Below are 13,566 nucleotides of genomic sequence, written 5' to 3'. Positions count from 1 at the left end.
AATTGCTGTTGTTGCAGCCCGTGTATAATTGCTGTTGTTGCAGCCCGTGTCATATGCGAGTTCTGAACACTTCAATCAAACTAGATTTTTGTCACCATACCTTGAGCCTCCAGCTTGTGCCTTAGTAGCCAGCTTCCAGGACAAGCTGCTGACTGCCTCAGCCTTACAGCTAAATGGGTTCATGGCCACCAGTGTTGACGTCACTTCATCGAATGACTGCATTAACACGAACAACAGGCCCTGCGAGGTAATTGTACAATCATCCAAGATCATTAGCAACGTGTTCATATGAGATCGTTGGCACATCTTGTCAGACAGCAGATCTTTTGAACTCTTTGACGCAGGATGATTTGATGCACTTGTAACCACTGCTCTGTCCTGTGCTGCGCTGTACAAAACATTTTCTGTGTGACAGGATCAAGGATCCATTTATAAAGGATCCATTTATCAAGGGGTGGTCTAAAACATTTAAAAATTAATCACTGAAGCCTGGAGCATCATCAAAGAAAAATATTAACTCGAACTAGGTCGGCAGATTATTTGTCTAGAATTCTATAATAATTTTCTGTGTGCCAAAATGCAATTTTGTCACATAGAAAATTGCTGCAAGAGATTTCATTCCTGCTCCTCAATGTTGAACTGCCTTGACCAAAAAGAGTTAATGTTATCTCCATGTGACCTTCCTCTATGGCGCTCTCTGTGAATCGGATAAGTGCTGATGTCACAGGAGAGGTACCACAGTCCAGAACAGGTGGCACCACTCCAATTTCTCATTTCCTTCATTTTATCGCTTACAAAAGCTCTGTTCTCACTGCGAATGATGAATTCATTCTTACGGAAGACTAATCCTTCAATCTAGCTCCCTTTAACACCAGCTGCAGAGCGTGCACAAGGACATGACATTTACACATGCAACTTTGGGATGCACTTGTAACCACATTGTCCACATTGTCCCTGCAGCTTATGGCTAGCAGGCTGCTGCTACCTATTGTAAATAACTGTAACTCTGCTTATATCTATCATGTTTCAAGAAAATGCTAATGCAAGCGTGCAGGGAAACCCTGTCTATACAACTTACCCATGGTGCCACTGGCAAGGAAGCATGAATTTTCCATTTAAGGCAGGGGCCACTAAAGAGAAACACAAAGCTAGTTTCTACTAGTATTCTTTCAAGACTCTATTTTCATAACTTTCGCAGTAACAGGTTGATTACTAGAAAAGATATTGAAGGCCACACTTTTAAATCCTGGCTGAAACCATTGACGCTGATGGTGGCTATGAAGTTAGGCATTTGCAAACACAGTTTTTAAGTCATACTTGATTGCACCATGCGCATAATTTTTGAACCAATCTTATTCGAAAAAAAAAAAGGCCATGCATTATGATAAAGTAAATACTGTAATTATTCATTCTGCACTACCAGTCCCGCTTGAAACTCTTCCTATGACAGGCCAAGAACAGGCATTTGCAGCAGGAGATATGGTGTGTTCGATGTATTCACTGTTTCGCAAGCTCCACCAAGACAAGCACTGCTGCAAAAAGGGTCGTGGTTGGGGTTACCATTAGGGTCAGGGGCGTGCATGCTGACCAGACAAGTTCGGATTATCTGGCAAAAGCCAATTTTAGGATTGAAGCAATGAAAGTTTGGGCCCATAGATATGTATGGGCACAGGCTGGGATCGGATTAACCTAAATTTCTAATTAACTGGAGTCGAATAAATAGAGGTAGGTCTGCTGTGTAAGAGGAGGCATTGCAAGCCAGAAAGGATGCAAGAATGAAAACCAGATGGCGACACTGCCCTAAAGTTGCTACACTAACTTGATATTCATGTGCTAATGTCATGAATTTTGACAGCATCTATGTGAGCGAGCCTACTGAACTGTTTAAGGGTAGGAAAAGACTTCATTACATTCTAAACGAACAGAAGACTCAACCTAACAAGTTTTAAAAAGTTTGCCTTTGTGAAAACAGGCTAAATTTACAAGAAAACAGAGTCAATGACCAATTAACCAGACACCAATTAACAGGACACCAATTATTCGGACAGCCCCATGGCAATGCCACTAGCCCCATAGACTTAATGTATAAGGATGACCGAAATTCAGACATCTTACAGTGCATTGTGTGATAATTCGGACTTCGACTTCACAAGCATGTGCTAATTTGGCCACCAAGTCAAGCAGAAATAGGGATATTTTTGCTTTGAGACATCGTTGGTGATGTTGCTGGCACTCAGTGAAACTGAAACTAGCAATACCCAGGCAATAGTTAATAGCCAACGAGAATTCGGTGCGTGCATTGGGTGTACCTTTGTCGATGTGAAGCAAAGGCATGAAAATTGTCGAAATACGGGCTGAGATTTTGTACCAACGCTTTCCGCTCGATTCTATGCCACCCTTATCATCCACTGTTCATGGTTGGCTGATCCAGTTGATAATGCCTGCAGAGCACCGCTCTGACCACTGACGAAGCATGAAAAAGGAAGAACATAAAATGCATTGCTAGTAAATCATGGCCCTGGAATGTGTACACCAAAGACAAGTGCCATATGCATGCAGCAACATGAATTGAGAAACTTGGGTCATATTCTTGGACAATCATTTTTAAAAGATACTATCATTTCTGCAATATTTGGAGTGACAAGCCCCGGATGCGTAGACAGGCAGCATTTCCACACTGTGATAAAGAGAACATGCTTGGCACTGGGCCTAGGATGACATCGCTCGTAGACGCCGACACATCTTGCGCTAGTCACGTGAAAGGTAGCATGCTTGGCACTGTGCCAAGATTTCGAAACGTCTTGCTTTAGTTGCACAAAATGAAGATATCTCCGAATGTGACGATCCGAGAATACAGCACACCTTTCTTGGCCAATTGCAGAATAGTCACTTATTTTTGGCCAAATCCGGTGTTTCAGACTCCCAATTATTCGTAAGTTTTGGTGGGCACTATCGCGTCCAAATTATCGGTTGGCGACTGCATAACAAAATTTGTGACGTCTCCATGAAGTACCAGCAATGAGAACATTACACAACATTCAAAGGGATGTTTGACATTTATTTTCTCTAGTAATAAGCAACCTTTTCCAGCTTAAAAGGAGTAAAAACAGAGTTTTGAAAGACTGCCTTACCGGCATAAAGTAATTAAGAATTCCTTTTTGCTTACGAGTACACACAGCACAAGCAGGCGGAGATTGAGCAAGACGCAGCACAACAACAAGCCCGAGGAGACCTGTTACCTCCTGTTTACTGTCTCTTTAAATTATTTTCTTGTAGTATTTGGGTTGTTAGAGCATAGTAAGAGATGTAAACATTCGCCACATATAGTGCAAGATGACTTCTTCTTGGGCGAGTTGGTGTTTAGTGCAAGAGATGATTTTTGCAACAAAAAAATTCAGAAAAGGAACAACCAGTGAAAGAAAAGAGCAGACAGAAAGACAGGTGCTACTCTTCTAATGGCGCCGGAAATCCCCCGCTTTTTTTCTTAATGGGTAGAGATGTGCCACGACCTGGCACTTGCTTGTTCATATGGGTTCTCATCTCGAAAGAGGGCCCTATAGAGATTTGCGAAGGTCTCTGGGTGCCGCTTGACCCACCACAGCTGCGGTGAAATAGTTGAGCATCCGTCACTGCTGTGGGAGGCACACGAGTGCTGCTGTCAGATACCTACCAGTGAAATAGGTACAAGCGTGCTCCCAACCAGGTGCTCGGCAACTACGGGAGTTCCAGACACTTCGAAGGATGCCCACCTATTGGGAAGTTGACGGCATGGGACTGCTAGACCCCTTTTTCTGAAGAGTATTGGTACTTTGTTCATCTTGGTTCTTGCAGAGCAAGCATGGTGGTCTGTACGAACCTTTCCCAAGCAATGCACCCATGGAGAGCCAGACCCCTGGCCAGGGGGCTGCTTGTACCAGTCTTATAAACCAATGGTCATAAAACACGCACATGCCTTTCTGTCTGCTAATTTCTTTCACTGGTTTTTCCTTTTCTCAATTTTTCTCCTACAAAAATCATGTATGGCTAAATATACTCTCTGGCTCCTCTTAATTACAGCATACTTTATCTTCACCGATAAAAAGAGCAGACTGCGTCAAATTTACGATGTCATCTCACGAGCTGCTGCAGAAACTTCCAAGACAGTGGCACTGCCACCCATCTTTCGTTGTGTCCTTTCCTGCTTATAAAGCTCCCTCTCATGGTAAGAGTGGCTTTTTTGGCATCGTAAAAGAATAATTTGCTAATACAGCTCAACTTTTTTTAATACAACTCATCTTTTTTTTAGGTGTCCCTTAAAAGATGTTCAAACATCAACTGTCTTAAATTTTGGCAGCTGCATTCCTCTGTTGCTGTCAAAGGATAAGCCAAAGGCTGCCTGCTAAAGGGTTTCATGCTTAGGCCCACTATCAACAATCACACAAGGTCTTTCTTCGCTCACCCTGTCAGAGCAGCACCAGGAGATGTGCTGCAGGTCTCCAAACACATCTGGCTCGTAGATCATCTTCTTCACCAGCACCCTGTCATTGCAGTCCCTGGACAAGAGAAAAGTCTTGGTAAATTTTCACACCAGGACACTGGGCATTTTCGATTTATTGTCCCAGAATACCTAGGACTGTCCCAGAAGCTGCGTATGCCCATGCTTATTGGCTGAAGATGGCAGCTTGGACAGTTAGGGACAGTCTACGACAACAAAATAAAGAGACCTACCAGCACACACACGGCACAATTGATGCGCTACTCTCTTGCCCCTGTCAGCATTGGATTATGGTAGGATCCCATTATTTAGACTCCGGTTAATTCTATATATTACCGAAGGTTGCAGCCAGAGCCCATGCATTTCTATGAGCCCAAATGCTTGTTATTTTGAACCCGAAATTGGCATTCGCCAAACAATTCGTACTTGACCATTCAGCACGCATGCACCTGACTCCTATCGTGACACCAAAAGTGACACCTTTAGTGGCCGTATGTCTCAGCAGAGCTAAGGGAAAAGCAAATGCGATGAACACACCTCACCTCTCATCGAAAATGATGATTTTCGGCCCGCCCTAGGAAAATTTTCAAGCAATACCGATCAGTCACAATGTTTGATTATGGTATTTACCTAATTCTAATGCATGCCTTTTGTTTTGCAAGAAAATTGGGTCGAAAGTTGCCTACGTGGTGCGATTGGATACGAAATCAAAACAGCTTTCATGGCGTTCATATGCTTTACCACAAACAAGGCTGTATAGTGGCGAAGCTGACTTCAGAAAACCGGCTGCCATTCTAGCAGATTGGATGCAAGTTAGATTTCTGCTTTGTTTAGGAGCTTTAATGTCATCTCTGTTAGTTTTCTATTCGGGAAACACAGAAAAGTGGGTGCATGTTTGATTCGGGGGTGTGTTAATCTCTCGACAATGCTGTCAAATGAATCAGCAGTGTGCAGTTTTTTTCTGCATCTTGTTTAACTCCATCCGCCAGAAAATTCAATCAATTTTGTCGGTCCCATCAGGATCGAATTAACGGAAGTTGACTACTCTTTCGAACTCGATGTTAATTAACCAAGTGCAAGTTACAATGACATGGTCATGGCACAAATGCGTAGTAGATGCTTTTCCTAATCTGCAAGAGGACTTCTCTGCATTGCACATCTGCCGAACTACACACCACTTGTGGTTCAAGTGAAGAAGAACATGCGGGGGCTTCACTGTTGCATATGGTTTCATCATGTGAGCCATGCCTACATTTTTCATGTCATAAGACAAGCAAGCTGTGCTTGTATGTCATCATCAGCCTATTTTTATACGCAGTGTATGACGAAGGCCTCTCCCAGTGACCTACACTTATCCCTGTGTTGCACTAACTGGCTTCATCCTAAGCCTGCAAATTTCCTAACTCCATTCCGCCACGTAATTCTCTGCCATAACCGACTGTGCTTCCCTTCCCTTATCACCCATTCTGTAACTCTAATGAACCACCAGTTACCTGCCTTGCCCATTACATGGCCTGCCCAGCACCATTTCTTCTTAGTGTCAACAAGGATATCAGCGACCTTCGTGTGCTCTCTGATGCACACTGATGTCTTCCTGTCTCTTAATGTTACGCCTATCATTTTTCATTACATTGCTCCTTGCGCAGTGCTCAACTTCTTCTCAAGCTTCTTTGTTAACCTTGAAGTTTCGACTGTATGTGCTTGTATATGCTAACTGCAAAAATTACTGCTGCCATTAGCTTGGCAAGCTGCCTCGAAATGAAGGTTACTTTGCAATTACAGAAAGCTCTCGTTAACTTGAACTCTGATTCCTTGAAATCGGTCATGTTGAAAAATTTTGTTTCCCAGCATGGCGTCAGCTCCATGTGTGTTTGGCCTCTTATCTTAAAAATGTTTTGCACTGGACTATGGATACCTTGAAATCTTGAATGCAAAAACACCAGGGAAAAGTTGTAACCCAAAGGCTTCCATACTTTGTGTGCACCTGCAATATCATCAAAAATGAAAACAGAATTCTGTAGCTATGGCAACTTCCAGTTAACGCTTTGAGGGTCAGTGCCATAAATATATGCCATCGCGAACTCGTCCAAAACGGTCAATGCTGTATATTTACGGCGCTGTCTGTATGTTCTAAAAACACGCCAATTTTTGAACTCTTTGTTGCCCTACAAGTGCTGCCACCCTGTGTGCATACAGGACCTTTTTTTTATACGAAAGCAAAAAATGACTCACTGAGCAAGAAAGCAGGTGTCCAGCGTCTGTAGCCGCCTTAATGCCAGTTCACTGCAATGCCATGGCATGAGTGCGCCTCGACGGAGCAGAATGGGTGAATCCAGTTGTTGCGTGAGGCGAGAGGGCATCGCCACAACCCTACGTCACTCTTGCTCTTGTAAGCCTGTGTTATTGGCGCATTCATTGTCCATGCAAGCTCTAGCCCGTGTTCTAACGGCGCCTCAGTAAGGCCAAATTAAAACATGCCAAGTGTCTCAATGTGCTGGCTTGCCCACGAGGAATTCATGACTTGAAGGACCTCTCGGCGACCTTCAACTGGACATTAATGCTTTCGCATTCAGAACTCTTAAGAAGTGCTCAGGTGTCCTCGGATATTTTGCTTCCTGGTCTCTTGGTTATCGTTCCACAGCTTTATGCTGGCGTTTCAGTGACCACTCGCACCTCCGGTTTGTATCGTTAGTATCGGTTAGTTTTGGTTTGGTTTCACAGGCTGTTTCCATTCTACATGCTCGTAATAACTGGCTTCTAATCTCTCAAAGGGTCACCGCTATATGCTTGCTCGTTTGTTGCTCACAGGTGGGTGCTTGTACATACGAACAATGCTGCCATGCCTGCATTTCTTTTCTCAAGACTCGCTCGAAAACTGATGGCCCTTTGTTGGTGATGGAACAAAGAATTAATGCATGTCTCTGACTGCCTTGGCTTTTCTGGCGGGTGCACAGACATTTCTTGTGTATGCTCACATATACTGTTTGATTACGCTATGGCTGTGAATGCTGGTTGCTCTGCTACAAGTAAGTCAAGCAGCGATTCCTCCGATGCAGACTACTACAGTTGTTAATTTGGATTTCACAGGTCCAAAAGAAATGTCTGAATTAACCGAATGCCGAATTACTGAGGGTATCAAAAAAACAATAAACAAAAGCTTACTTCACCAACAGGCCCTTATTCACCGAATTAATCAGCAAATCCTCTTTCCATTTTGCAAAAAAGCAGTGTGGAAGCTGCAATTCTCGTCATCTCATGACTGATTGGCGCTTGCAGCAGCGAAGGCCTCATGACTGCCTTCACAGCGCGGCTGTGGCGCGCGTCTTCATCTGAGACACTCTTTTCACTATCGCACGCGCATCGCAATTACTTTTCCGTCAGTTTCACTAGGTCAGCGTCCATCGCGATATAGACGGTGGTCTTCATCCACGGTAGCTCTGCACTGAGTAAAAACAAAACTACTCTTTGCCACAATCAATGCGGATGAAACCGCGGCCGCTGTCGGAGCGGTCATGGATGGCGATCTTGCGGTTCTAAGGCGTGCGGCCGATGCATGCACCAAGTCAAAACGAAACTACCATTAGCTGCAAATGCAAACGAAACCATGGGCACTAACTGTGATCACGGATGGCAACTACGAATTTATGAAGGCACGTGGCAGCTGGCGTGCTATGTGCGACGGCAAACGCAAGAATAAAGGCTTTGAAGGCACAAATAGGCATGCAGCGTTCTGGCGTTGCTGTCATTCACGTACGATTTCCACTAATGACTAAAGCGATGCAAACTCTGCTGCTTTGCTTCGGTGGACACCAACGCCATTTTTGCTCTTTTGCGTCACACGTTTGGGCGGTCCACGCTCGCGGAGCTCCGGGAGTTGTCCGAATTAACCGATATGCACCCAAATGCATCCGAATTAACGAGTTTGATTGCATTAAATAATGCATACACCTGCCGTGACCAAAGGGCGAGTCTGAATTACCTGATTTTCTAAATTTACGCGGGTCGAATTACCGAGGCTTTACTGTAGTCGCCTACCCAAGTGATGAATCAGAATATATTTACTTCAGTGCATCTACGTTTTTATTTTAAGTATTTATGGAAGCCCACCTGTATTCACGAATAAACAATGTATGCTTACCTATGGAAAATGTTTTTTTGTCATTTTATGGTCACACTAAAGAAATTATGGCAATATATATATGTGTGTGTATGTGTGCATATATATATATATATATACTATATATATGTATTTTCTTTTTACAACAGGTCAGTCTGAAGGTTTTAAACCTGCAATAAAAAAAATTTGACTCTGGGGCTTCCCATTTGGCGAAACAAATTTGGTGAAAAAAAGCAACGTCAATGAACCTTAGCGTGCACCTTGTGTTTGCAGCAGGTAGTGCAATGCTTGCAGGAGAGGCCTGACGTCAGTCCCGGTGAAGCACGGCTCCACACTTTGCGTCATGCCACCCGAGGTTGTGTCAGAGAAATTAACTAGCACCTTTAGCAAACAATGCTATTTGGCCCAAAAACAAGGAAATCACACACAATGTGCGTGGAACTCTTCGTAGGTGACTGCTTTCCTCTCTATACAGAATACAAAGCACAGCAAGAACAAAGGACAGGTTCAGACAGGACAAGCGCTGACTTTCAACGTTGGTCTGTGTGACGATGTACTTTATCTGTTTCAATGCAGATCTGTATAATGAATTCCCAACATGCCCAAACCTATTCCCTTCTCCTCCCTAGGTGCCCTATTTCACTCAGAGTGGAGCCCGCCTCCTTACTTTGCGCCGTGCCAACCATGGTTACTTCAAAGTGAGCAACCAGTGCCCAACTGTTGCTATTTAGCCCCACGAACGAGGGGAAGAACTTACATGACTTTTGCCAAACTGTGATAGATTGATGGGACCACTTTTCGTACACAATACACAAGATTCAACACAAGACTTCTACCACTAGTGAATTGTGCCACAGTAAATCACCGATGTTTCATGTAACTTCTTTTAAGTGTTACGGATATACCTCATGCTTCTCCTATGACCCTTCTACGCACATAAACTGTACACCTTTTATTTCTAACCACCACATTTTAATTTTATGCATACATTGATGGTGCAAGTGCACAATTTCTCATGTTTTGATGCCCATTAGTTGTTGGTATGCAGGCATAGTCCAAATCTCAAATAGCACGCTGTAAGGTGTCCGAGATTTCTGCCATGACCACACCACCAAGGCTGTGCAACGTCAAAAGGCACACATTGGTGGTGGTCAGAAGTGTGTAGATAGGGTGTCTAGCGGGGCTGGCGCGTTTCTTTTGTATTTTTTAAAGTTATAAGCGGTGCACTTGGTATTTTCTTGTAATTATATGCCAAAGTCGCAACACGTCACGTGGGAACAACAATGTATCAAAGGGGATTCCAATACATATGTCTACGATCCCTTTGCTGGGACTGAATTTTAGTGATATAATACCCAGCAAAAAGTATGAACAAGGAACAAATTAGCAGAGTTCTACAGTATTTACCCAATTTCAACATGCCTTCAAATCGAACGCGCGCCTATTTTCTACGCATCAAAAGTAGAAAACTAACATAGAGATAACATTAAATCACCTAAACAAAGGTGAAATCTAGCATGCCTTATGTTTTAGCAAGAACGATGGGCAAGGGTGTTGCACAGTGGCGGCCAGTTTCTTAAAGCCAGCTTTGCCACACATTATTTTAAAAGTGAACTTTGCCGCAATAAAGCTGTGTTATTTGGCAAAGCATATGAATGCCACAAATGCAGTTTTTAGCCAAATTTTCTTTTAAAAAAAGCACATGGTCAAATCGGGTAGATACCTCAATCAAATATTGTGAGCTAGTGTTACTGCTGGAAAGCTTCCTAGTGCAGGCCTAAAATAGGTGTTGTCGATGCCGAGAAAGACGCTGCCAGTAAAAGGGTTGTTAGTGGGGTCAACATAAAATCCCACGTACAAGCGTTTGCATCCTGACCGGTCAAGTTCAAATTGTCCGGTGAAGGCCAATTTTAGCATTGAAATTACGTAAGTTTGGGCAATAAACATGCATGGGTGCTGGCCGAGACGTTTGGTCAGGATTGAATTTACTGAAAAATCAAATTAACCAGAGTCGAATTAACGGAAGTCTACTGTATCTGTAAAGGGGACTGAGCCCTCGTCTGGCAATTTAGCCTTCAGCCTAATTTCAGCCAATTTAGCCTTCAGCCTCGAGCTGCTCTTTAACATTGTCTAAGGAATGAAATGAAAATATCAGTACCAGCTGCCCTGCTATGTGCCTTGGTAACTGGGCAACGTCGCCAGTGTTGCTTGCACTCACTTTTTGTTCGGCGGGAGCAAGAAATTGAGGAGTTTTTTTTCGAAATGAGCCAAATCCACAAACCGAAACTGGGTCAGATAAAACGGTAATGACAAGAAAAACTAGGCAACTTTCTCATAGAAAAACCGTTGCAACGAAATGGGTCAAATAACGCCAGGCGAACGTGTTCGCAGATCGTATTTTGTATCGAAATTGAGCCAGATCCAGCTGTTGCACGGATCAAAATGAGCCAAATCCATTTGCCCAATAGGAGAGCGCTTTTGGCATGACGTCATTTAGCCATCGCTGCCTCCTTGTCAGTTCCCGCCAAGGAGTTGGTTCCCGCCTGACAGCTCAGAGTGTTTCGTTCGTGTTTTCGCGAGTTCTTCGCTTTTTTGATATCGTTGTTCATGGATTCGGATGGCAATGAAGAGATCGGCGAAAGATCTATCCCTAGACGTCGACGGCGAAGTGAAAAAAAGCCGCATCACCACCGTAAAAGCAAGAATGCGCCGTTGCCAAAATGTAAACACGCGAAAAAGACTCTCAGGTGTGCGCTTGTGACAGAAGCATCCACTAAACGTTTCAAGGAGAAGTTTTACGAACTGTGTAGCGTGGAACAAAAGGCGTTCGTTTTGATGTACTGCACGCCAACAGCCGTAAAACGTAGGAGAGGAAAAGAAGCGGAACCTCGTCGGAGCCTTGCTGTTGTTTACAAGGTACGGATAGAAAATGGCCAAGAGATTCGTGTTTGTCGCGATATGTTTTGCGCAGTGCTTGATATTAGTCACAGCACAGTTACTCGCTATATAAAGCACAAGCATGAAAAAGGTGAAGTGAAAGCCGACAGTCGTGGAGGTGACCAGAAGATCAAGCGCTACGGTCGAAAGCGATCAGCTGTTGTGGGTTTCATTAAGCGACTTCGGGCAAGAGAGTCGCACTACAACCGGAAGAAGACAAAAAAGTTATACCTTCCAAGTGAGCTGAAGAGCATCCGAAACCTGTGGCAGATTTATAACCAACAAGCACCCGAAGATGTGAGGGTGAAGTATGGCTTCTTTCACGACATTTTTCGAGCGACGTTCAATCTTTCGTTCAGAACACCGAGGACAGACGTTTGCTCTGTGTGCCTGAAAAATGCGTATGAGATGAAAACTTGTGGAGATGTTTCACAGAAGCAGCGTGTCATAACAGAGCAACGTGTACACAAGTTGAAGTATAAGGCTTTTTATTCCCTGCTGCGTGAGAAGAGGGAAGACTTGAAAACATTCTCATTTGATTGCCAACAAAATCAAGTGCTCCCCAAAGTTCCGGACCAGGAAGCCTACTACAGCCGCCAGCTCTATCAGTACCACCTCTGCGTGGTGGAAAACCAGGCAGATGGATCAATGCCCAAAGAGGCCATCCATTCCTACACATGGAGCGAAGATGAAAGCTCCAAAGGAAGCAACCAAGTAGCCAGTGCGGTACATAATACACTTCGAAGCGCTAACTTCGAAGGAATTAGAGAGGTGCGGTTAGTAGCCGATGGCTGTGCTGGACAAAACAAGAACAGTACTGTGCTTTGCATGCTTCTTTGGTGGCTCCAGAATGAGGCTCCAGCAGGTGTCTCAGTAGTTTCCCTTGTGTTTCCTGTCACAGGACACAGTTTTTTACCCCCAGACAGGGTATTTGGCAGAATTGAAAAAGATGTTAGACGACACGAAGAAATCCTGAATCCACAAAGCTACCAAAGGATTTTTTTAAATCACGGCACTGTGTTAGAGCTTGGAAAACATTGGCATGCGTACGACTGGAAGGCCTACTGCACGGCGGTGATGAAGTCGACATCCAGCTTGCCGTTCAAGATAACCGAAACGAAGGTCTTCTACATTCAAAGAAATGCAGCTGGTAGGAGTCCTCAAATTAGAGCAGAGCCTCACTATAAAGTTTCTGTGTCAAATTTCGTGTCAGTGCTAAAAAGGGGAAGGTCCCTTGCACAAGCACCCATAAGATGTGCACTGTACGCACACCACGTCAACGAAATGAAAGTCAGAGATGTGGCCAGCCTTCTTGTGAAGCATTTCGGAAATTCCTGGCAAGACAATGAAGAGCTTGCGTACTTCGTTAGTGTCTTCAGGCGCGCCCAAGGAAATGATCCTGCGGAAGAATTAGAAGAGAGCTGCTTATGCTGCCAAGAAGACGCACCTGCTCTTCAAGTATAGTTCTATTGTTCTTGAAGCACAGCAAAGCCCTGCTGCCAATGTTATTATAGCTTTTCTGTCATTATTACATGATGCCATTCTGGAAAGCCAATTTTAATAAAGTTTTCATAACAATACCGCCTAAAATCCAGTGTTTCAATTCAATACGAGCCAAATCCAGAGTTCTCACCCTAATATTGGGCATATCTGCCGCATAATTTTTCATTACTTGTGGTCGTAAACTTGCCCTAGCCGACATGTAAAGCATATCATATAATAGCTTTGCTAGCGTTGCATTTAGGTCCGGTAACAAATTTTTGCTTTTTTCTCAACTTTTGTTTACGTGGATTTGACCCATTTCGAAAAAAAACTCCTCAACTGCACTGGCGCTGAGCTGCAATCTCTGCTTATTCTTTTGCTCTCTTTTCTGCATCCCCACTTGTATGCACTTACTCACCTGCTCGCCACCACTTCATTGTGGCCTTGCGCAGCAGCAATGAGCTGGGCACCGAGCTTTCGTTTTTCTGTTCTTTTATTTAGGACACTATGAGTGACGCATCAGTGTGGTTACAGCATATTAATTGTTAACTTTAGC

General features: G+C 43.9%; 1 protein-coding gene across 1 annotated transcript in view; it reads right to left on the bottom strand.

Annotated features, from left to right (window-relative positions):
* Window positions 1-13,566, bottom strand: part of LOC129386844 (uncharacterized) — a 44,104-nt gene that overhangs the window by 5,695 nt on the left and 24,843 nt on the right. Inside the window, exons 8-9 of the mRNA XM_055075100.2 lie at window positions 4,439-4,532; window positions 101-240 (exon numbers count right to left, since the gene is read on the bottom strand). Coding sequence (XP_054931075.2) covers window positions 101-240; window positions 4,439-4,532 — 234 coding nt within the window. The remainder of the gene's footprint in view (window positions 1-100; window positions 241-4,438; window positions 4,533-13,566) is intronic.

Source organism: Dermacentor andersoni, chromosome 8, assembly GCF_023375885.2.
Source record: "Dermacentor andersoni chromosome 8, qqDerAnde1_hic_scaffold, whole genome shotgun sequence".
Taxonomy (NCBI): Eukaryota; Metazoa; Arthropoda; class Arachnida; order Ixodida; family Ixodidae; genus Dermacentor; species Dermacentor andersoni.
The sequence above is the reverse complement of the archived record's forward strand: the minus strand, read 5'-3'. Positions and strand labels throughout refer to the sequence as shown.